The sequence below is a fragment of the Anser anser genome, assembly GCF_964211835.1.
Source record: "Anser anser genome assembly, chromosome: 2".
In the NCBI taxonomy this organism is placed as follows: domain Eukaryota; kingdom Metazoa; phylum Chordata; class Aves; order Anseriformes; family Anatidae; genus Anser; species Anser anser.
The window spans coordinates 56,167,504-56,192,969 of record NC_139721.1 but is presented as its reverse complement, the minus strand read 5'-3'; the positions used below and the strand labels follow the sequence as shown (position 1 = coordinate 56,192,969).

At 39.4% G+C, this 25,466-nt stretch overlaps 1 protein-coding gene across 5 annotated transcripts in view; it reads right to left on the bottom strand.

The window, feature by feature from the left end:
- Positions 1-25,466, bottom strand: part of LDLRAD4 (low density lipoprotein receptor class A domain containing 4) — a 291,353-nt gene that overhangs the window by 141,782 nt on the left and 124,105 nt on the right. For 4 of the 5 annotated variants that reach the window (XR_014580824.1, XM_083827164.1, XM_083827162.1 and 1 more), the window contains one exon: positions 7,462-7,602. The exons of the other annotated variant lie outside the window; for it this stretch is intronic. Coding sequence is in view for 3 of the 4 variants with exons in the window: in XM_083827164.1 (XP_083683290.1) it covers positions 7,462-7,602 (141 nt within the window). In the remaining variant the exon portion in view is untranslated. The remainder of the gene's footprint in view (positions 1-7,461; positions 7,603-25,466) is intronic. 5 annotated transcript variants of the gene reach the window in all.

Sequence of the window (25,466 nt, the reverse complement as noted above, 5' to 3'; positions counted from 1 at the left end):
TGCAAGTACCTATTAGTTGTACATGAAATAACATCAGACAATAAATAACTGTCTCACAGTTTATTCTCTTCCTCTCTCCAGCAGAATTGTGCCTATGCAATAACACTGTATTGTAGTTTCTGTACTTTCAGGCCTGCATTTGTGGACTATTTTTGCTACTAAGCACTTCTGGTGGAGAAAACAGCCTGAAAATGATGCTCTGAGAGTATGCAAGAGTCCGTTTCCCTGCCTCATACCGGTCTGCAAGGAGCTCCTGTCTCTCGCAGGGCCAAGCACACCTGTAAGATAGAAAGTCACATCATAACTGATGCATGGCATTATTTCTCTGAGATTTCCAGACTGAAATTTAGACACTCTCTCAGATGCATGAAAATCAGCCTTTGAATCAAGATTTTAATACACTGTATACTTCGAGAATGTAAAATTCTCTTTTACATATATAGAAATCAGTAAGAGAAAAGGGAAACAGGAATAAAAGACATAATCTCATTAAAATGTAATGTTTAATATTAGATGAAGTTTCCTAAAAGCTCACAGGAATTGAATAAGGGGTGAATGAAATGTATATGAAGAACACACACACAGTTCTAGCAAATTTTGTTTCTAGATCTTTTTGATTAATGGTGATACAACTTACACACTTCACAAATGAATAATATCACATTTCAGAGCTCTTGGAATCCCCACATTCTCATTTGCAGGGCACAGAGATTTTATTTCTTTTCTCATTAACTGTAGAAATATGATTAATGTTTGGCTGGTTTAGCCCTGTTTGTAAGCAGATGCAAATACCTGATGTACTGGCATATTTCATAGTTATTATTGGCCACATACGTGTGTCTGGCTTGTCTGAGTTGCTAATAGCTCCAAAAGAAAAATGGGTAAACTCTAGCATTACTGAATTTCACTTAAGTTTTATTACAGAATTCATGGGACCAGCAGTCTACTTCATTGCTTACATTAAATACTAGCAAATACAGTATTTTTAAAAGTACAGACAAAATACTAGAGTAAGAAAAACACAGAATTGACCTTAATGCTTCCCTCTTTTCAAATGTCCAAGCTCATACTAATTGCCAACTTTCCATGATGTGCTTCAAAAATATGCGAAGATGAAGTGATTTCAAAACAAAGCACAGAACCTGTTTATAGCACTTCAGGAACGAAGGCTACATTACAGGCTGAAAGCAAACTGGGCTTTCTAAGTAAAAAAAAAATGTCCATCTAGAGGTTAGTTATATATGCAGAAGTAAAACCAAGGAAGTTACAGCTTATTCTGTAACACAAAACCCAGAGAGCCCCTTGCTTTTCAGATAAGTTACCATATGTATTAACTTGATGTTTTTGTTGTTATATTACACTAGTCAAGAAATACTCATCACTCGAGCTACATATGATTTTTTTTATTGCCTTATCACTCGCTGCGTTTAGAGACAGAGAAAGGAAAAGCACCAGCGCCAGAGATCACTAAATGGCGCACGGTCCTCCATGCTCCTCTTTCCCAAAGCACAGGCAACCTCATGAAACCTCGCCTTCATGCATGGCCCATGAGGAGCCACAGGTAGGGAGAAGGGATGAAGCCTTCTGAGCCAGCGGGCCACACCAAAAGGCGGCAAGCAGCGTGTTCCCAGGTACGTGCAGCGACCGAACCGACCGATGAACAGAGCTGACGGAGCCGCGCCGCGCGCAGGCCTCGCGGCCCGCTGGCGGCTCTCCCCATCCACCGCCCGTACCGGGCTCTACACCTGAACTAAAGCTCTCTCAAACCCCGGGGCACATAAAGCTGAAATCAATAGTGCCATAACACCGTACCTCTCCTTTCCTCCCTAAAGGCCGATAATAGACGAGCTGCAGCTGAAATCAGTATCGACCCGCTATCAGGAGCAGCGGGCCTTTTCCCCAGCCTGCGGAGGCAGGCCGGCATTGATTGCCATCTGATTAGAGGAGAGCGCGTCCTGACTTTCCCCAGTCACTTAAGCCGGCGTCTCGTTGCTTGTCCTTAGAGACCACAGCTCCACTCAGGCAGAGAGCGTCTAGACAGTATTCATGATCCATCTGTCTGGCACAGCCAGGCTGATGACAAACTCTATTAGAACCGAAACAATTTTTTTTCTCTCTTCCCTCCTCCCATCTCCCTTTTCCTCTGAGAAGCAGTAATCTGACACTGAAAATTACTATCATTGTTGCAATTCTCAAAATAGCAGTGCCAGACTTTCATTAACATCAATGCTAGACTGCTAAATATTTAAAGAAATGGATAAATTTCACCTGAAGTGGGACAGCCCAGCACACATGAAAGCAGAAGCACAATCAAAATGTAAATCTAAGCGGTTGTTTTTATCTGCGCAAATTCAGTGTCACAGTCAGAGGGGGATGCCAAAGGTCTCTTTAAACAAAATATTTTCCTTTGATTGAGCTTTTTGTTTTTAAAACAGAATCATTCTCCGGCCCCCTGCAGATTCCTACAAAGCTCAGAGCTGACAGAAGTAGGTGGGGGTGGTGAGAGGGAGAGCCAGATATTTGTGGTGCGCTTTCTCTTTTACCTCGCAGAGGAAAATGAACTCCTACAGCAAACCCTGCTATGCCAAAACTGCCACACCACATCAACTCCATCAATGCTGACAACTTGAAATTTGATGTAGACGTCATTTTCACACGACAAGATGGATTTAGTTTCCCTTTTTTTTTTATCATTCTTCAAATTTTCATACATGGCAATATTTATGTTTAACACGCTCATGAACACACGCAGATCACAGCAAAGATGACCTGCACTGTTTTCCACCAAACAAAGCACTAAAATCTCCACCATCTCTAAAAATCGCAATGCTACTCAATTAGATGCGACTTCAATACTGCAGTCTGCAAACAGACAACAGACTACACTTTCCATTTCAAAATCTAATTTACTTCTAGCAGGACAAGGCAGGCTGATCATTTGTTGCGAAACAAAGGGAAATGCTCTAACAAATGAACTGTGTCCTGCTAGAAACAGGCACATTGTTTCAATTCCTCAGAGTCCAAATTTTGCAGGTCACATGCAGCAGCAAGCTGCCCACAAGGCCAAGTTTGTAATGTTTAAAATTCTACTCCTAATTGCATTTTTCCAATCACAGCTTCATGCAGTTAATACAGCCTCAACCTCAAAGTAGTGTTAAAAGAATAGCCATCTGTATTACCTCAATAAGTATTAATAGTTGAGGAAAATAAGAACAATAAATGGACCTACCAGAAGTTGCCATGAGCTCCTTGGTAAGAGGCTACCTGTAGTGAAATACAGACTTATCTCTGAGCGTCCTCACGTAGGAAGGGGGAAGGTATATTTTAACACTCATTACCTAACCTGTTACCTTGACACATTCGGCTTCAATGCCTTAGCACGTATTTTGAGCAACTGACACTTCCTGGATGGCAACTTGTGTTGTCTGAAATCAGTTTCTAACCCGCATTAGCTAATACATCTTTTGTTGATGCTGATTTCACCCAGCTGCCCTCCGGTCTCTCTGTTCTATACAGAACTAAACTGCCCATATAGCAGCATAAAGCAACTCTACCTACAAGTCAGCAGAGGAAAACTAATAAAACCAAAGGGCTGCAGAAATACACATTTTGTTTAACTTTGCATACGTGAGACATCTTATTGAGTTCAGCAGCGACATTTAGAAAGACTGAATTAACAGACTTCGCAACACAGCCAGAGTAAGAGCAGCAAGGAGGAACACTCGGTGGATGAGATTTAAACTACCCTAACACAATGCAATACCGTCTGCTATAATCACAAGATCCTGGGAGCAGGTCACCCACAAAAAATGTCTTTCTATACCACTGCTCATGCAACTTAACTAAACAAAACAATGAGCTACAACGAGACATTCTGGATTTGGCTGCTGGCAAGAACACAAATGAGAAATGCTTCAGTAGCCTGGAAATATAGGCTACCACTAACATGGCACATACTGCTTAAATAAACTGAAGCAGGGCTTCCATATGAAAAATTATTTAGACATTGTTTGGGGACAGTATATGTCAGTATATGTATTACTGTGAAATGAGATTAATATTGTCTCTACAGAAGAATAGAAGTTTTGAATACAGTGGGAGAAAGAGATTCATTGAAAAAACTGTAGATGGGAAAGAACACCACATTAGGGCTGACCTGCTCTATGTAAAGACCACAGCAGTTCCAGCAAAAAACAGACAGGCAGTCCTGCCCAGATGTGGACCAGCACACGCTTAGACATTGCTGCTTCATCAGTTCCCTGCCCATTCAAGAACTGCACGCAATCAAGAAGGTGCAAGAATAGAGCTGATATGTAATACTGACCAGCCTAGAAATTCTTCCTTTAAAATTCCTCTTTCTTGGTTTTAATTGTTTTCTTTTTATAGTGCTGTGTTACCTTCTTGCTGCTAATTAGAAGTCAATCAATGTATGTATTTCTATGTTGGAAGGCAGCCTCATCAGCTAGGACATTTCTAGCACATATATTCTGGTATGCTCACCATAATAAATATCTCTAATCCTCATTTATTTTAAATACTGTTTATGATTGTATTATTTTTCTGCTTGACTTTGTCCTTTTATCTTTGGTTCACCATTAGGACCACTGTTTTACCTTTTTTTTTTTTTTAATTTGATTTAGAACAGAAGTCTCTTCATTCACCAGCACTTGTTGCACAGTCCCTATTGCAAAGAAAAAGTACATTCATTTTTGATATCCGAAACTGCAACAAATGCTCCTTCTGCCACACGGTAAGCAAAAAGTTAAACACTTCAGAATGCTCCCGCCAATAAATCAAGTATTTCCTCTACATGCTACTAATTTGCCATGTTGTTACAAAGCCAGCAAACACAGTTCTTGAAGGATTTAACAAGACCATCTATGTAATTATTCTGCTTCTCTCAGCACTGGGGAGGTCTGAAATAGCAGAACTACAGTTTTGGACATCATATTTTAGAAGGAGTTTGATAAAATGAACAAATCTAACAGATTTAAGGAAAAAAATTTAAGTGGAAGAACTTGGTATTATTTATTTTTTTTAAAATCTACCAGAAGGTAACCGCCTTCACGTGTGCAAAAGGCTGACATGAGAAGGAAGCAAATAACACCAACCTCAGCTCCCGTGGAAGAAGTAGGAAACCTGCTGCTGAAGGCTTCTTAAAGACAAATTTTGTCCAGTTTGGTGTGGATGAACTTCATTTTCCTTGAGATAGGGGGGACCACCAGCCAGATTACCTGCACAGCTCCCTTTCAGGACTGCCTTTTGTCACATCAGTGAGCTGTTCTAATGCCTCAGGGGAGAGAGGCAATTCGAGGGAAGACTGGGAAGTTTACCAACCCTGGATCAAGCAAGAAATGATCTGTAGACTCTAAAGGCACTTTGAGGAGAAGGCCAGGACACAGTGCCACTTCTGCTGCAACTACAGCCCAATTACCACTGGCACAGAGGTTTGCTGAAAAATGACTCAATCCATGAGGCTTTAGGAGCCCAAATTGACCACTTGGACTCCAGCAAGGAACTCACAGGGTGTCCCCATTATCCCCCGGCCATCTGCAATGCATCCACACACTCATCAACAGCCACCACAACCACTGCATGAGGCTGCAGAGACTTTGGCGTCTGGACTTACAGTGCTGACTACATTACCACCAACAAATAAGGAAATAAATGTTCATACGCAATGCAATTACGACCTCTTGCCTGTAATGTCACTCTGGAACAAGCTTGTCCCAAGATTTCCAAAATAAGTAATAGGACAGTGCCCCAGCTGCTGCTTGTTACCAAAGCTATACTCAGTCCTTCACTCCATCTGCTACTACAGCGGTTTTCGGAGCTCCTTTTGGCCAAACAGTTGTGCTGACTTGGTTTCTTAATGTGGAGGAGCTGCACAGTATCTCAGTCAGAAAATGCCTCTTTTTGTACTTTAAAGGTTTGCTTACAGCTTTGCATGCACAAATTATAAGGCATATTTTTTTAACAAGTCAACGGGGAAGGCCAGACTAAGTTTATGGAGAAATACACATGGCATTTTGATCTGGACCTGTCACCCAAGTCTACAGCCAGTCCTGGGGCTTCGGCAAGACTTCCATTCCAAAAACCAAACCAAAAGCAAAATACAATGAAGTAATATATACACATATGTAGGTCAATACTATTTCAAAATGTTTGAAATCACAGAAAAAGTGCAAGATCAGTCATTTAAAAATATGTTAAGTTGGAGGTTAGAGGGAAGAGAAGGAAGGGAATATATCCAACAGCTAACGAGTTTCTATTATGAATTCACTCTAGTGATCACACTTAATATTGCATGTATTCAATACAAAAACTACAGATACATACTGCTTGTAATTTCTATTATTAATAACAACACAATTAACACAGATATTCATAACCCAGTCACAGCTAGAGCTCAAAGAGATTTTCGAGAGCTGTTGTTATTGGCAGCACCACGCCATTGGAAAGCAGTGCTAGATACCTCATTCCATACACAAGTTTCTCCATTAGACACTGACCATAGTATGGACCTATTGATCTGTGGCAAGCAATTGTCAACCCTAGCTGGAAGGAAATGGGTTAGGGAGCATGTGACGAATTGTCTTCTTCCTAATAAATGCAATGCTTGTTCCTGCTATCCTTGCATTAAGTAAAGCGTTTCCAAAAGCAGAATTTTAATCTTTTTTAAAGTAAATGTTGACGTAACACAGTACGCTGATGTATGACAGGAAATCATCACAGCAGCAGCACTTCTATTGTACTTGTAGACCAGACACATTACTGGAAAATTTATCCTCCACCCAGAAAGGTGAACTGTGGTTTAAAAATAGTTGCAGAAGATGCAAGAACAAAATCAAAACTTGACTTCAGTGTCCATCACAGAGGGTAATGTACTAAGAGAGTAATTCAGGTGATAAACTCTGTCACTCTGTCTGAGATATTTATACACCAAAGAATGACAACTAAAGCTATTTTAAATATATATCCACAAAAGCTCTGTGACCTTCCAAATGATGCTGATATCAACACTAACAAAACATATTTGGTTCATAGAAATGATGACTAGAAAGATTACAACTTTCTTAATAGTCTCAATATTATATAAATACTACACACACACAAAGCACAGAACATTTTTTAGAAACTTGAGGAACACTTTTAATCACTTCCAATATTATGCTTTCTTTTTCAGAAGCCGCATACAATCCATACTATTGCAACCTCATACCTGCAGCACAAACTCCTCCACTTCCCTCCACATGACTACAACTTTCCAGATATAGAAACCTAAAGAAAGCATATTATATAGCACTGCTGGTTCAGAAAAAAACAGTGTTTACTTCCTCTGTCTCATCCCCCCCCAGAGATCAAACAGCAGACCAAGTTCCTGAACACGCTGATTTCTGAGGTAACAGACATATTCCACATACGTACACTCACTGATGCACACGAAGAGCAAGTACTCACAGCTAAAGATGCCTGGAGGTGGATGCTCGGTTACAAGCAGACAGTTCTCTTCATCACTGTTATCCCCACAGTCATTCTGTTGGTTACAAATCAATGAACCAAGATACAAGCATTTACCACTGGCGCAGGTGAATTTGCACTCTGAAAGGCAAAAAGGAAAGCAAATCAAAAATTTGTCAGGAAATCAGTGCTTACCTTCTTCACTAGCTAGAATAACTGATATTAAAAGCAACTGATGTTTTTAAGTAGATGCTATCATGGTGGATAGGTCTTTGATACTTCATCACCCAAGTAAATAATGTAGTATTTGTAAGCACTGCAAGCATAAATTATATCTGACTATGTGTGATAGACTTCAGATCACTAGAATCAATCTCCTAATAAACCAGACTTCTCTTTTGGGGAAACTCAACTTCTTAAAAAACAGGCAATAATTTTGCTAGTTCATGTTGATCACAATTAGTTCACTTAGGACAAAGACTATTTTCAGATATGTTTGTGTAGCACCTTGCATATTTGGGGCAAGACAGCACTATGAATAAATATAATCATTATCCCACATTAAAAAAAAAAAAAGTCTTGTGCAATATAAAACAGCACCAGCTGTAAGGCAATAGTGTAGTTTGTAAGAAGCAACAATCCTGTCCAGACACAGACAATTATTCCTTAACTACCTTCCCAAAGCCAATCTGCCAGTCTCCCAACTAATTACAATCATGTACTCAATGTCTGCACATTGAACTCCCACATGCCAGTTTGCTTTACAAAGTCAGTAAACTTCTAAAACCTCTATACAGCGTCTGGATGCTATACACAGGCATGTGGTACATTTTACATTTTGTTCATTAAAAAGAAATTAATAATTTCCACTAAATGTGGTTCAGCCATGAGGAAGAATTCCTCTGAGACCAGGTATTTAAACAAAAACATTGTTAACTCAAGCTCCTTCTAACTTCTCTCCCTTTCTCCTTTTGTGCAAAAGGATGCAGGCAGCCTAACTAATCCTGTGTACGATGCCACACTGGACTTACCTCCATCTCTTCAAAAAACAACGTCAAGGAAAAACTCCTTACATCGTGTCCCACTCAAATTTTACACCGACAGGAGAGGTACCCACTTCTGGATGACCTGGGTGGACAACCTCCATCCTTGGCCTTCTGTTTACTGATAAAGATTCAGTAAGTGCTAACCAGTGGTAGCTCTTTATAGGAATTGTAGCCTAGTGCCTAGTCATCTAGGATGTTTTTATTTAATTTTCAGAGCCCAGTCAGTCATGGTTTCAGTCTGACTTACTTGTCCTCTGTCTGATATGGTAATATCTCAGTATTTAAATATGGCATTATATACCAAGAGTATCTACTTGGTCAATAATTAAAATTCCATTGCCCTTCAGCTAAACCGATCATTTAAATGTCACCTCTAGAAACAAAGCTTAATAGTAAGCATTTGAAATATAATCAAGACATATTCCCAGAAATATAAACACTATTATAAAAAGCTTTTTCACTGGGCTTGTTCCAAAGATAAATACACTACACACATAGAAGACATATTATATCTAGACAAATTATAATTTAATGATTACGCTTTCAGCATGCTGAAAAATTCTGGTGATTCTCATTCAGAAGCAATGGCAAAGTAGCTGGAACTAAAACCAAGAAATACAAGTATTTTATTTAATGCCATTTAGTGCCATTCTCTGAAATTTGGGCTTCCCTAGGGCTGCAGTTTGGGTTGGCTGTTTCTAAGAGAGATGATCTCTTATGCTTCCCAGCAAAGACATAGCATTTGTTCATCTTCAACAGTATCAACAAGAGATTTCCCATTAATCTGAACAGCACAAGGACTGGACTTGCTCTGAGTTGAGACGACAGGAGCTATCATTCTAAAAAAAAAAACTAGAACAGTTATTGAGGCGTGACTTTTACCCACATGTATTTGACATGCAACATAAGCACGGTAATAGTGAAGGGGAGGAAAATAAATCGGAAAAGGGAATGGAACCATTTTTTGTAGCATATTTGCCTTTTAGGTAAGAGTGATTTGCAGACTTCACTCAGAAAACTTTTCATCACAACTATTCATGATATCTTGGTACACACACCAAAAAGGAGCTTCTGCAGTAAAATATATGCATCAACATGTGCAACATATAAAATGCTACTTAAGAATACAAATAAAAGCTATAAAGTGCTACATCAGAAAAACAAGCATTTCCCGTGCATTTAAAATATATCTTTCTATCACACTTGGTCAAACTGCACCTAAAAATCAGTAAGTATTTGCCTAAATAACTCCTCAAGATTTACAAACTATTCAGAATAAATTGTACAATCAAATATTGTACAAGCAAAATATTTTTCCCTGTCACCTTCTCCTCTTCTGCAATAACTAAGAACTGAAGAGCCATTTAAGGGCTTGACCAAAGAGTGTAAGCCTTTGAAACCCAAGGAACTCCGAAGGCTATTAACAGTTACTTTTGCAAAGGAGACTTAAAAGATCGGTCTCAATAATAACAATCTGATAATTACAGCACACAGGACTCAGTTTGTTTGCAAATTCAGAAAGTAAGAAACTGGAACAAGAAAAGCGTAAAGCTGCTTTAGAAGATATGAAAAGTTGGCTTGAAAGGGTTCAAACTTTGCAGATATTTTAAATAACGCAAACGGCAGAAACTTTATAAAGTTACCATAAAATCCTGAGATGTTCTGAAAATTACAGCAGTAAAGGAACACGCTGCTTCTATTTGAAAGAGAAATATCAAACACCATATTGCTTGAAGCTAGAACACATGGCATGTTACTTTGGCCACAATTTTTTAATTCTTTCCCATGTCTTCATGTTGAGTCCTAATGTAAAGCTTTCCACATTTCCCCCATGACTGATATAAAATGCTTAAGCATTTTATAATGTAAGATGTCAACTCAGAAGCAATTAAAGCTAAGAACTTTGGGTTTCTATTTGCCACCAGATTACATGGTGTTCAGACAAAAGACCAAATGAAGCAGTAAATTTTTAGTAGCTCTATTAAAGTCTTAAAATGCAGTATTTTAACTAACATTACTATAAGAGGTCTAACCAGAGGAAAGAATTTTCAATCTTTTTTTTCTGTCCCAGCTCACAGACTGCATTGAAAACTGGATTCAAAAACAGACTGAAAATCTATTTTTCTTGCAAAATTTTACAGCTAGATGCTCCTTCCCTCAGACACATGAACATTGCCATTAACAAGGTGAATAAAAAAAGAAAAAAAGACTCATCAGACCTTGTCCCCTGCAGCGACTGGATAGTTGCTCTCTATGCCACAGGAATTCTTGGTTGATTGTAAAATGCTCAGTCTCAAAATGACCTCGCCTTGTTATCTCACTCCAAATCTATTTGCCAAGAAAGCCACGCTATCGCGCTGTACTGGGCCTGACTGGGATGGAGTTAACTTTCTTCACAGCAGCCCCTGCGGTGCTGTTTTTTGTATCTGTGATCAAAACAGCGTTGATAACACACCAGCATTCTGGCTATTGCTAAGCAGTGCTTCCACAGCCTCAAAGCTTTCTCTTTTTCCCTCTTTCCTTCACTTACAAAACTGTTGTGGTTTTTTTTTGCTTTTACTCTTCCTGGTCTCCCCCGTATCCTGCAGCTGAATGGGACAGGGATCGAGGGGCTGTGCAGGTGCTTAGCAGGACCAACCCACAACACACACCTAATTCAAAAGCAACTCAATTGCTACAACAATCAGCTTCAAAACCAATCACCTCTGATAACAAAAAGCACCTAAATCCAAGAGAGTGCCAGTTTTTGACAATGTCTATGTTGCATGGAGGCTCTGAAGAGTGGAGTTTTCCCAAAAGTGGAACTAAGACCCCAGGGGTTGCTGCTCAGTCTTGAAAAATACAAAATACAAATATTTCCAAAGAGGAGCCCACTGTGTCTGTCTGTAGAAGCTTGGTCGACAGAAAAGCTCCATTCCCAAAGAAGGCAGACAAGAAGACTGTGATGGAACATCTCAGAACTGGGAAAAGCCAAAATAGGTACACGAGACCCTGATGAAGCCCAGAAGCAGTTGTAAGGAGTAGCTTAAGGGAGCAGTGATAGATGCTCCCTCTCACCATGGCAGTTAGTTGACATTACACATAGGACAACACAAGACAGCATTGTCCATGTTCTAAGTCTGGAACTATCCGATGAAACCTTTGTAAGCATCTGAAAAAGGATTTCTCTGTAGTTATGGTTCCTTTAAATTGAATTAGGAAAAGGACTGTTGACATACAGTGACACAAATACCGATGTTAATGGCAATGTAGACTTCATATGCCATCTAGCAAAACTTAATACCTAATGAAGGACTCGGCAGTACAAACCTTAACCTGCATAATCATGTTCTACTGCAGTCTGAAAGAAATACACAAAGGAAAAATGCACTATAGGAATGGAATAAATGAATTAAACAGATTATTCAGTGAAAAATACAGACACTTACAAACAGGGAACATAGCTACCATTAGGTATTTGTGACTTGTAAACTCAAATTCAATACCTTAAAGTAGTTTGCATAGTAAATGTGTTCAAACAATGTGTGCTTTTTTTCCTAAAACCAGAATGAACCCTTTCTTCTAAATCAAGGTAGGTCAAAGTCAGCGTGATGCAGATAGTAGAAAGCAAATACTAAGAGTATTGTCAAAGTGGATGTTAGTAAATAAACCTGCAGAGCTCTGTACCAAAATACCAGGAATGACCTCCAAACACTGTCAGGGAAATCCAGACCAGTCCAGACTAGACTGATGTGCCTAATGACACACCAGAGACCTCTTATCAATACAAAGTCGTGTACTTGGCTTGTCTAGACAAGAGGAGGGGGAAGAGCTCCAGCTCTGAAAACAAGCCAGCACGATCGCTCTTTCATAAATAACATTTCAAAGCTAGGCAGTTTTCCTCTTCATTTTCAAGTGGCAATTACTGAAACATCAGTCGGTTGGTCAGCAAGGCTCTGACTACAGCTAAACCTGAAGCAGATGACAGCTACTGGAAGCTGAAAAACACAGCCCTCCTTATAATTATGGCTTACTGCATTTATAATTGTGTCTGCAGCATAATTTTAAAATGCATCTTGCCAAGGTACTGATTCTTCAAAATAAAGTTTTAATGAACATACTTCAAGGTAGAACCAGACTCCCTTGGAAAAAATGAATACTAAGAATACTCTTATTTTTGTAAACTTATTTTTGTCTCCTATTTTTGTAAACTGTATGCATTTAGTATAAACAAGTACATTGCTGCTCACATGTTCAAGGTAGATGCTTGTGTGTATAAACTCTCTACATGCCAATACCCATTAATATATGAATATATGCATTTAAAAGCATTAATTGAAGGTTATGTTTCAGCTGAAACACTAACAGATGAAATTTGCCTCATGATACCAAAAAAAATCCTCTGATCGTTTTTTTTATTGTGAAATGCAAGATCTGCTGTATAGTGTATGAGTACTTTACACTTTCTGTGCCTATCCAACAATATAATTTTATCTTTGCGTTCAACTTAATTCTTTTAGACTTCATTTACACTTGACTTCATACATATGAGCAGCATTCCTATTGTTTTGTCATTCCACTTACTGCAGGGCATTTTTAATTATAGCTAAGTGCTGTTTGTTTTTGTAATGTAAGTCCAACCACAGGCCAAAAAAAAAAAAAAAGCTACGAAATGTCATATTGAAAAAATATGGTGTTTTAGGCCACTGTTATGATGCATGTCACAGCTCTTTATTTAACAGGTCTGAGATGATTATCTGACTCAGGGGCATAATTCTATTCCGTCCATTCAAATAATAATAATAAAAAAAAGTATATGCACAGCCAGTGATCTAAAATTGTTACCACTAAACTGCAGCAACACAGTTCAAACAAATAAAATCAAATCCTAAATGATGTCTGGGACTAGACCAGTGTGTAAAGGCGCTCTCCGACAATCCAGTGAATTGGTAGCAACCCTGGCAGTACAGCCAGCAGAGGGTGATCAAATACCCTATTGGAGTAATGTAAATCAAAGGTGAAAATCCCTGCCTCCAGGTCAATCTGGATTTCTAGAATAAAGGCCTAATTTTTAATTTCTTAAATAAGAACTTCATTTTAAATATGTCATCACATTTCTTCATACTGCTGTTACAATTTCAACACATAACAACCTGAAAGAAAACGTGTTTAAAGGGCATCATCACCTGCTATAATGGTAATAAGAGGCAAAAGTAAATTGGGGAGGGTGGGAGGTGCACACTTTACCAGAGATTAAAGTAATATAAACCACAAATACCAGAGTAATACAATAAAACCCTGTTCAACCTCTGATAAACATCTGTCTGCATATTATTTTTAATATTGTAGATTGTAGCTTTAGAATGGGAAATAAATCAGAAATAGGAGGCAGTGTACACAAGGAACATGTTTATTTGGGAAAAAGCTTTGTTAATAGGGAAGATGGCAGGCTGCCATACGATCTAATAAAACTCCATTGGTGCAGGGAAGGGAGGGATAAAAAGGTCTTTACAAAACAAAAAAACACTTCATAAAAAGAATGCCAAGCAGAATACCAGCAAAAAATGAAAGCAGATCAGCTTATGTAGAATAAGAAACAGAGCTGTAAGGCACAGTCAAAGGTCTGTCCTCCCTGCCCAAAGCCTCATACAGGACAGAAAAGTCTGTTCACAGAGCAGCACAAAATGTAGAATAAGTGTTCTCTGCCCAGAGGAGATTACAACCTTAAAACCAGAGTGATTGAAAGATTGTTACTGGTTCAAAACCAGTTTCATCTGCTGAGCTTCAACCCTCTTTCAGTCCGTTGCTTATCCAGCAATTATCTTTCCATCTTCTTAAGGCAAAGCCTGAAACAATGCAGTTTAACTATTTACTATTTATGACAGTACCTAAAGGAAGAAAATATATTCTTATGTACTAGTAGCAAAATCTGCTATTCAGTTCATCACTTCATGGACATTAGGACATTTGATTAGGCTTATCTTAATTGACAGCCCAAACAAAATTACATTAGACATCATGGTGACAACTGGAGTAACTCCTTTATTTTGAGATTTTGAGATTTTTCAATGGGATCAGTCTTCACTTGTGATCAGTCTTCCCCATACATACCTGTGTCTTGTGTGAAAACAAACAGAAAGACCTCTTTCTAGAGTCCATTAAAGGCATTATGAGAAGACTTCACTAGCACTGGAAACTTTTTTGCATCTACACAAAATTCAAGAGCCTGGCTATCACTCAGTCACCATCCTGCCTACGCAGTGAGCCTCCACAGCCTCGTGGTGGGGATCAGCAGCTCCCCTGAGTAGGTCTGTTCAAGACGGAAAAGCCATCAGCTCCATCACAGTGCTCATCTCAAACTGACAACCCCTCTCCAAGGTGATCTTGGACCATTAGGCTTAGCCAATTAGTCAGTCTTTGCCAGTACTTGCAAATAAAGGAAAGGTTTGTTTATTGCATTCTTCAGGGATAAACTTTTGTTTTATTTTTCATTTATCTTTTCATAAAACAGCGAGACAGTAACAGAATGCTGCAAAAATACTTGCAAATAACATGCAAATACCCTCATTTTATTCTGAGTACATATAAATCTGTAGCTTGGCTCAAATTTTTCCCTTGTAGTCTCCCCTCCCCCCTTGGAAATAATATGCTTTTGATATTTTATCAACAATCTTAATGTCCATTTCTTACTTATACAGGATCAGATCCTATTTTCATTACAGTCAATTATAAAAAACAAACAAACAAACAAAGTATACTACAGCAGACACACTTGATCATATCCATTTTAAGGCTCAAGTTCATTGCAATGCTAATCCATGGTCTCAGTGCAGTTTTTATTTCTAATCCTCATATTTTCCCTGTACAATAATTCAGACATGGCCTTGGCAATGCTTTAATAATGTTCTGTTTTAGCAGTTTTTATAGCGTAGAGCCTAAGATCTGCTTCAGCTTTGGCATAAGCCTGTTTGTTCTGAAATACATGTGCGGATGGTGGGTGGCTGCCCTTCTACCAGCTCTGTTTTCCTGAACTCACAATCACCTGCCAGTTTACGTCCATATAGCCCTGAAACTCCAGAACTTTTGAGAAAAATTCAAGTATTTTCCCTGCTCCCTGCTGGCATACTGCCTCCTTCGAACCCTCACCAAAGCAGCCCATCACCTCCTCCATCCACAAAGCACCTGTAGCAACATCCCCCCCCCTCTTGGCATCACATGCCCGGCATTACTCCGCTTAGGGACACGTATCCCCCAACCCTGCCCAGGCCCAGGACCCCATGCAAGCCCTGGGCCACCAGGCTGAGCCCCAGCAAGGCCACAGCAGGGCCCGGCTCCAGCTCCCCACAGCCCTGCCCTGCCCAGCCATGGCCCCCCACCAGCCGGGCCCGCCCATGGGCCCAGGCCCCAGCCCCCGTGCCCGGGCTGTGCCGCTTCTGGCTGAGGCGGTGGGACGGGCCCGGCTGCCGGCCCCAGATATCTCTATACGTTTTAACAAACTTTTCCCAGTCGAGTACGTGGAAGGTGCATTGGTGACTCAGCTAATGACACTCTCGTTTTCAGTTGTGAAATTACATGAAGAGACGATTAAAAATACATTAAACGTGTACCTTGTAATTTTTGTCAAGCACAATGTCATTATCACGGGCAACTGGAGAGGAGAAGAAATGGGTACATGCAAATGAGATTTTCTTAACTTTATGGTTCTTCTTAATCATAATTCAAAGAATTCCTGAATTATGGTAAATATTTTAAAATTAACTTAGCTGGTTTTTATCTTAAAAATCTTTAATAATCACAAGCAGTATCACTCGCCAGGTTTGTGGAGTGCTGCATACACAGAAGAATATCAAATAAAAATTGTGTTACTGTAGCAGCTTCTTGTTCTATTTTTGGAATGTCTTCTGCATAGCAAATAGTTCAAGACTAGACCATCTTACCAGGGAACATCACAATCTTCGAATCAAGAGAAATAGGAACCAAAGCATGTCACTTCACAGATGCATTGCTAAGCTTTGATTACAAGCCTCAAAACGGGCCCAGGTGAGGACACAACAGTTACTTCAACACATGGGGGCTGGGAAAATTGGTTTACGGGAAAAAGTGCTGTCTTTATGTTCTCTGTGATTAAATTAGGTCAGATTACTTCAGACTGTGGCTCCTGTAAGGCACGAACTGTTTCCACTGAGATCTGAGGAGGCACTGAAATGCAGAATAAATGCCATCCTCACCTACAATCGTGTAGCGTTACTGAAGTAAGTGGAGTTCTGCAAACACACCTAAAGACTTGATTTTCCACGTAAGTAATGTACAATGCAGACGAGAGTATGCCGTGTTTCCGATGGCTGTTCAGAAGATACCAATCTCATAGCGATGACGACATTTTTTCCACATCTTCCTATGTGTACTGGGCTGAAAATACCAGAGAAATATATGTATTTACTATGTGCCAAGAGGCAGGACGGTTACAGAGCTTCCAATGGAAAGTGAACTGCAGATTTTAATGGACAAAAGAGTTCTCTCTTCATTTCTCAACAGTATTCGAATTGTGCAGTGCTCACTAATGACAAGATTTTTATTACATACTGTGAAGACTGTTATTAGTTGTGGGTGTTTTTCCATTAACATGTTCCACGATCCACACCAGCAGAGATTTGCAGGTTCCTGTCATAAACTTCTTGTCACAGTTAGTCTTCATATTTAAAAGCAATTTCCCTTTAAGAAAAGTCCAGTTACCTAAGAAGGGTCTGACTCAGATAATTGTGCCTGAATGTTCACTTAAAAGTTATAAACAAAATAATATATATGGTACGGCCAAATAGATTTCCCTCAATTCTTATATCTGGCAGTGCAGGCAATGGTTTTTACAAACTAATACTGCCTGATACCAATCATTATTTAATTCTTCAGTTCTTACTCAGCTTGTTCTAAAACAAATGTCATTCACATTAGTACCTTTCCCAGAAGGCTGGATTTTTGTGGCTTAGCCTTTTCAACTATGTAATATGCTTTTCGTGTTAGAAAATTCTTCTCTTCTACCTCATGCCTTCTCCTCCAGCCCATTTCCATTAGCACTCCTTCCCAAATATGTATTGCATTACAAATGTATACAGACTCCCACCTATATGCACCTATATGTTAGAGTGGAGCTGGTAGTCACTAGGACTGCCTAACATTTTCCACTATAAAAGTCTCAGCGAATCCCTCCCATGTGCACTGCATACAGCAGGTTTTTGATGCTGAGCAGGAAGAACAGCCTCAGGCTACAGAAGTGCCTTTCCTTTGTCCCAGGAAATTCTGCTCTGCTCTTATGGAAACATAAACTGGTAAAAAATAAATAAATAAATAAAATTACACTCATCTTTCCACTGTCTGTGTCAGGAGAGTTTCTGGCAATGCTCCCAAATAACTAAAAAGACAGAGACGCAGCGAGGCTCTGATGATATCACTGCCAGAACAACAGCCCAAACCATACTGTGACAGCAGGGGAACAGGCAGAGTAACTGTAGTGGGGAACGGGGTGAGCTCTGCCCCACCAGGCTCTCATACCCTTTTTCAGTTTCACTTCCAGGTATCCGTGCCATGAAGTAGTGACACTGCTATTGCCATCAGAAGCTCCTCTTTTGCCTACAGTGCTGCCAACACTGAGTGCGCAGGACAGACAGACAAATGGGAAGAATTGTGACCACACAGCAAAGAGGAAATTCATTGTTTTATTGTTTGAGAGTGCCTCATTTAGCAAGCTAAGCAGCATAATTTTAACAAAGATTCTTTCACACTACATTTATGCCATACCATTTAAGCATCAGCAATGTATTTGACCATATAGCAGCTAAATAGTCTTTAACCAAGATTACTTCACGATTTCCCTGGTCAAAGTGCTTACGAAGTAGATAATACAGAAAACACCAATATAGATGTCCCAAAAAAATCCCTACCATATAAATTTTTCTGCTGTTGTAGAAAAAAAGTAATAATTCCTGACAGTACATTTCTGGTTTAAACACAAACACATGACTGATGTGACACTAGACGGTGCTGAGTCTATACATACGTCATGCAGTATCTTGGGAAGCTTTATGGCAAGAAAACCAAAGCAAACATCTTCCCTTCCCACAACCGCATTCAAATTTGCAAATACACTGCATGAATAAGTGAAAAAGCACCTAATAGACACAAGCTTGTCATTACATAAACAGTTGCTCATTCACAATCCCAGGTCACGATGACACAGCAGCTGTGAGAAGCAACATAAATGAACTCAAGGGCTGCCTCCCCATAACCACACACTTTGGGCAGGCCCTTCTGCCAGCCAGGGGGGCACAGCCGTCCCCCACCATCAGCTGCTGCTCCCACCCATGAACAGCCACTTTTCTGGGCAGAGAGATTGAAATTAAGGGTATTTTTAGCAGTCTGTTTTAATCTGGCTGTCCCCCTGGCACCCCCAGGTGAGGGAGCGGAGGGGCAGCGGTGGGGAGGGATGGGAGCAGGGAGCCCAGGGTGGAAGGGGAGTGCCAGAGCTTCCAGGCGTGACAGCGAGGGTTTGTCTTTGCCGGGGACATCTGCACACCTGGCTTGCATGGAGCTGTGCAGCCTGGCACCCTGCTGGCACAGCGGACTCGGAGATGTTAGCCATCCTCGCCTCTTTCTAAAAACAAGTTTTCAGAAAGAGCTGGTTCACACGGAAGCACTGGCACCAGCTGCACCCGCACACCTCTGGATGACAACCTGCCATGCGCGTGTAAACGTGTGACCAGGGCTTGGGGGACCACTGCTGGGTGAAGCTGACTTTACCAACAAAATATGCCTCATATCTGAGAGCCGAGCAGCACTTGATCTCTAAACCACACCCCAAAATCCTAACACATTAGCTCAAGCCTAGAGCTCTTCCAGACATTACTTCTGCCTGTGGCTTATCTGAAGACGCTGCACTGGAAACTGATGTGGCTGACATGCGGATCAGCCACACCAGCCTTGGGACAATGATGGGTATCAGAGGGACGGGGTAGGTGGCTGATAGCGATAACCATTTCAGCCATCTAATTTTAATCTGACACTGTATGTCAGGAGCCCTATGGAATTTTTGGGTGGGGACAAGAGATGGGCTAGGACAAATCTCCGGTTACAGCTCAAGATATCAGTGTATCAATGACAAGTTAAAGCATGTTCAAAATTATACGAGTGATACATTGAACACAGAGAACCACCCAAAAGCATACCATACTGCCCATTGAAACAGAATAAGCAGCTAGAGCATCGGTAACTCAAGAGCACCTAAGTGTATTTTAATTGTGGGTGAGGTAGTTTGTCACATATTGCACCTGCTCATTATTACTAATCTCTTCAGAAACGGTGATAGATTTCTGTATTTTTATAAGCCAACATAATGAAGCTGAGGTCAAAGTGCTGGTCTCTCCTCAGATTTCAGCTAGGGAGCTCTATGTAATAAAGAGGAAAAGCCAACTAATAAAGCATACTGCTAATTTATTATTATTTTTTTTCCTTTGGTTGGGGCGGAGGGGGGAACACGACACAATGAAAAAGGAACAAAATACGTGTTAGAGCTCCCTTGTGTGTTCCATCACATCCCCCTAATTTAGGGTCATTCCGAGTAAAAAATATGTTGGGACATGAAGAAATAGTATCTAAACAGATTCGTTTTCCCTGTTGTTAGCAAAGACTTCTTTAAAACAAACTATTTCACTATTGAATGCTATACTGACATACAAGAATCCTTCTTGAGAGGTTATGGTCATTCTGAAATCCAGGCTGCATTTTTAAAACATGTTACGTTTTGCAGGCACTGCATTCAGATGAACATAAAAAGAATAATCGCACATCTTCAGGAAAGAAAAAGGAAGTTTAGCAGCTACTGAGACAAGGTAATGAGCAACCTACCACACAAATATTTGAGAATCAAATTCAAAGGGGACCGAAACTATGACTCAACTTAACAAAGGACTCCTTGGTTTTTTCTTAGTCCAATTAAGGTCTCAGCTATTTATTGGTAGATAACTAAGGCTACAATTAAATGAATATTGTGAACGTTAGCACATTTTAGTAAATTTGCACACCAAGCCTGTCGGTTGTGAGAATGGGGCTGGGATGCAAACCAGTGTGCAAACGCTGCCTATTCTTTGCGATATTAAGCAAAAAGTGTTCATCTGAAGTATTTCAGGAATGGTTTACAAAACCCTTTGTTCTTTGTGTTGCAGTGGATTAGGAACAAACACACAGGTATTACATCTGAGCTAGAGAAGTTGTAATTAATAACAGTGAGGAAATAATATTGAAAAATATCTTACCACATTTCATGCAGTAACCACATATTTGAGTTGACAGCAAAAAATTTAATGTGCTCTACTACCTAAGACAAAGAAAACAGAAGCAGGACTACGACAGGACTCCATACCCTGATAAAAAGTAATCTGAAAGGGTAGAAAGCCCCTTTCATAATAGATCGAAGTTCTATGAAATGAAAAAAAAAATGAAAATCTAAAAGTGAAGTTCTATATGTAAGGGTTTTTGAGGAGGTTACTGGTTTTAAACAATAAATTCACACTGATACTGGTGCACAGTATGAAGTCATAAGAAGCTTCAAAATGGGATTAATGGGTTAAAAGAATTGTTTTTTTAAACATAAACAGATATACATGCAGAACTGCATGAACTTACCGTCTTCACAATGTACCACAGTTGCTAAATGCATAGCTTAAATGGTAGTACATTTAAGGGAGATGAGAACAGTTTTGGTTTAAATATGTTTTCTAGATTTCCAAACACCACCTCACACAATCAGTCTTACTTTTGTCAAAGCTTAAAATACAGAAGGAAACATTTTTGCAAGCATATATTAAACATAGCATTAATAAAAGAAAAATTATATTGCCTTGTGACTAAAAACAACATTCACGTGATACGACACAGGAAAGTATCTGCTTACTCTTCTTGAAAGGTGAGGTTGCGGCACAGCCTCTGTTGTCAGACTGGATGGATTCAGTTTTGTTCTGCTCCTCACCATTATTCATTAGGACATTAAAGCATCACTTTTTGATTTCCATGGTGATTTCTACAGAGTACAGCAGTAGGATTCTGTTCTCTGCATCATTTAAATTACTAAGGTAGGGGAAACATTTGACAATGCGAGCTGTAAGAGGAAGACCCGCAAAGGAATAGCTGAAGAAAAGAATTCTGGTTTTAGTTTCAAAACGGTAGATTACAGTCCTTCAGAGAACCACCAACCTCCAGCCTTTTAGGTGTGTAATTACAGACAAAACTTGGGGAAAAAATTCTATTCGATGACATGAAAGATGGGAGGAATCCACATACCTAGACTGTCTGCAAAATCAGTGTTAAAATTAAAGCATCACAGACATCGGTGAAGAATATGGCAGGCTAGGCACCTTCCTCATACTACACTGATGTGCAGCAGGTCTGCCTTGTTGTTGTGTTGGGATTTGGCGTGGCTAATCACATGTATTTTAACAATGATTCTTTTTCACTGTATTCAACTCCTAAGCATATATTTAAAATATCTTGCTCACTCATTTCTTTGATACTAACGGTGATCTATACAGAGAAAGATTGTGGAGAGATACTATGGGTGGGGATATAAAAGGGACATTAAAAAAAGAGAAGAGTGTTCTATTCTTATTTTTTTTTTAATATTTACTAATTCATTCTTTCTCTCTCACCAAAACTATAGAGAGAACTCAAGAAATTTACTGTTACCGACATGATGAAAACTAAGCAACTGAGATAAGAGAACACTGCTAGTTAAATCACTTTAAAACTCTGTAGATCAGATCTTCAACTTTAATGGGGCTTCACAGATCTATTTCACTTAATGCTTATTTATATCAAATGCCTAGCAACCAGCAGCCTAAATCTTCCTTTTTGCATAAAGATATCAGCAAGAGTCTTCTAAAATTTTTTATCTTTCAAGTCACCTATCAAGAGCAAAACAAGGAAAATGTAACTTAATTAATAAAGGAATCATACTAGTGTTCTTTTCTTTTAAAATATTTTTTTCTTTAGAACACATAGGCAAATGCATCACAGAGAAATAAAAACAAAAAATATAATATTTCCATAGTCTTTCCTTACAAAGTTCAGTTTTGATTCATACCATCGTACACAGACACAAAGACGTATGCTCTCACATGAATATATCTGATAGCAAACTCAAAAAACAGGCATTGTAAGCCAAGGTTGGAAGCATAAGTTTAGCCTGAGGTGTAGAGTATTGACCCTGAGACTCCTTCACAAAGTACTCCATCTGTGAATTATTTCATACTCCTTAAATATAAGGACAATGTAGAGTTCAAAATTATAATGCAGAATCATTGCAACAGTATTGGATTATTGTATGTGACAATTACCACAGGCCAACAGGAAACAATTTGTTATTTAAAAAAAAAAATGTATTGAGTCTAAATTAGGTGATATTATATAATGTATGACTTGCATTAGGTGATTCAGGTTGAAAACGCACATTCCAAATGCATACGGAATACTCCTTCCATGCTGTACTACAATTTTCCAGTTTTCATTTTATTACATGATGTCTCATCAGGCCAAACAAGAGGAATGGCCTCGGTTATCTTCATATAATATTGAGGAGAAAAAAGGTTTGCTATGCTGGTGGCTATAAGAGGAAGCAGGCTGCAGTACAGCACTACTACACTTGCAAAGCATGAGATTTAGTCTAAACTGGGATGGTTTCCCAGTTTAGAGCATCACAAAGAGAATGCATAAGGTTGGGTATGAAAATATCCAATGGTAGAAAGTATTATGCTGTCTTAAGCAATAATTGTAGATTTCTTTTTCTGAAGTGTGAAAAGTCACAGAAGATTTTCTAGATCAAGATAGTGGGACAAGAAGATTCCATTTATTTCCTCAGCCTTAGTCTTCCTTAGTCTATAAGACACTGGGCAAGCTCTTTGGCTCTTCTCAGCATACCTAGGGCTGGGATAATGGTAACGTCACTACTGCTGCTATGAAACAAGCCAGGTAGGTAAGGCTTGTGATGACTGCATGAAGGAAGGTGCTAGCAGACTGAGTCACATTAGCACGTCTCAGCGTAGAGAAGAACCAGTATTGAAGAAAATAATTAATAATTTTCTAGTTCATTTTTCTTTTATTTTTTTTTTAATCTCATCAACTATTAATTACTTTGTTATCTGTACAAGTCGCCTCAATGGAAACTAGCCACTCTGTTTCAACTGTACCACACAGACAGCTATCAGATGAGATGTAATGCCAACTTTAGTTTAGTCCAAACATTTACCCCCATCAAAGAAAAAGTTACACCAAACATAGCCTTGTCTCATCTTACATGAAAAGTAACTTTTTGTTGTTCGGAAGTGGTTCCAAATGTCTCTTAAACCATCTAGGAAGAACAACTGTGTCAATAGATAACTGGCACTGCTGCTAGTGGGGCTTTACCTTGTTTATTTTTCATTTCCTGAGGCAGAAATAGCACCTAAAGGAGAAAGCCTGAGCAATATTCTCTTACAAGAATAATCCATATTCTTCCTGTATCTTTCAGTTCTTTCAGGATCTAATCTCTATGCTCAGTGAAGTCAGTAATAAAGCTAATGTTCACCACAAGACTGCAAGGATTGGGATTTCAATGAGAAAGGAGGAAAGATCATAAATTTCTTTCACCAGTATACAAGGATGTCTTTGTCCCTGATGACAAATTCTCCAACTATTTAAATTAAAGTAGTCAGATAAATGAAAATGCTTTATCTCCACATGAAATAAAGATTACTAGCAGAGTATGCAAGACATAAGGATGGAAAGCTGCCATGTGCACTGTCTAAAATACATCACGGTCTATGTCAATTGTCCATGACCCTGTCACCTCTCCACCCTGGAGGCCATGAAACTGGCCCTGTCCAAGACAGCCATCATTTTACAATGGCTCTGGGATAGTCCAGAATGAAAAAAATATATATATATATACTAAATTGCCCTCTTAAATTTCTGATTTATGAGAAAGGTGTGAAGGTTTGAGAGAGTGGCTTTGAGGCTCCTATTGCAACCATCATGATGAATATTGCAAGCCCCCAGCACATTGAGAAAGATTGTGATGAGGAATAAAGATAACAACACAATTAGCAGGCAACTGAATCCAGCTTTGTAACCTACAGATTGTCTTTGGGTTATTATTCTATTCCCCAGTATGTCAGAGAGAGATAATTTTAAAAGTGAACAGAGACCAGTAACTCTTGGCTTAAACTGCCATTAAAACATGAACTGTCATTTTATTTTATTGCCAGTTCAGCCACTAGTACCAATGGGTCAAGGACTCAAATTTACTTTCGCTTGGCATTGTGTCCTCAGTCCCTAACACAGAGGTGATAATACGTCTCTCAACAGCTCAGTTTCAATAGGACTGTGCTCCAGCCATAACAGCACTTCCAGGAGGATGTAGGACTACGCCTTCTAAACAGGGACCAAACGCCAAGTGAGCAATCAGTGAAGGATGCTGAGGGAAAAGAGTCTCCTCGGCAGCAACCAACATAAATCGTGCAGGTGAATTTGCAGCACATGAAGGATCCAGGTGCCTCTCCCAATTCCCCTATTCCAGAAAAATGAACAGGATAATTAAGCGTGTCTGGGATTTACTGAGCTGGCAGATTTAGTACTGAAGGAGAACACCTTGTACTGTAAGCAAAGTCCTGAGGCATGCAACATTACCTGCAGGCGCAAAAGGAGACAGCCATATTCACGTATCAGTTTCCCCTATGTCTTGCATCCAGTGATTTTCCTTCTTTCTGTCATCATGTAGAAAACACCCATATAGCACCAAAGTTCTCAGACTAAACAAATATTGATCAGGTTATAGTTTCACTGGCAATACCAGTTAGCTTCTGAAAATGAGCTTCATGTGTATTTTTAATTTCTTTTACATCACAGACAACCAACAGACACTGTTCTTTTAAAATCAAAATTAATCCAAGCTTTACAATATTC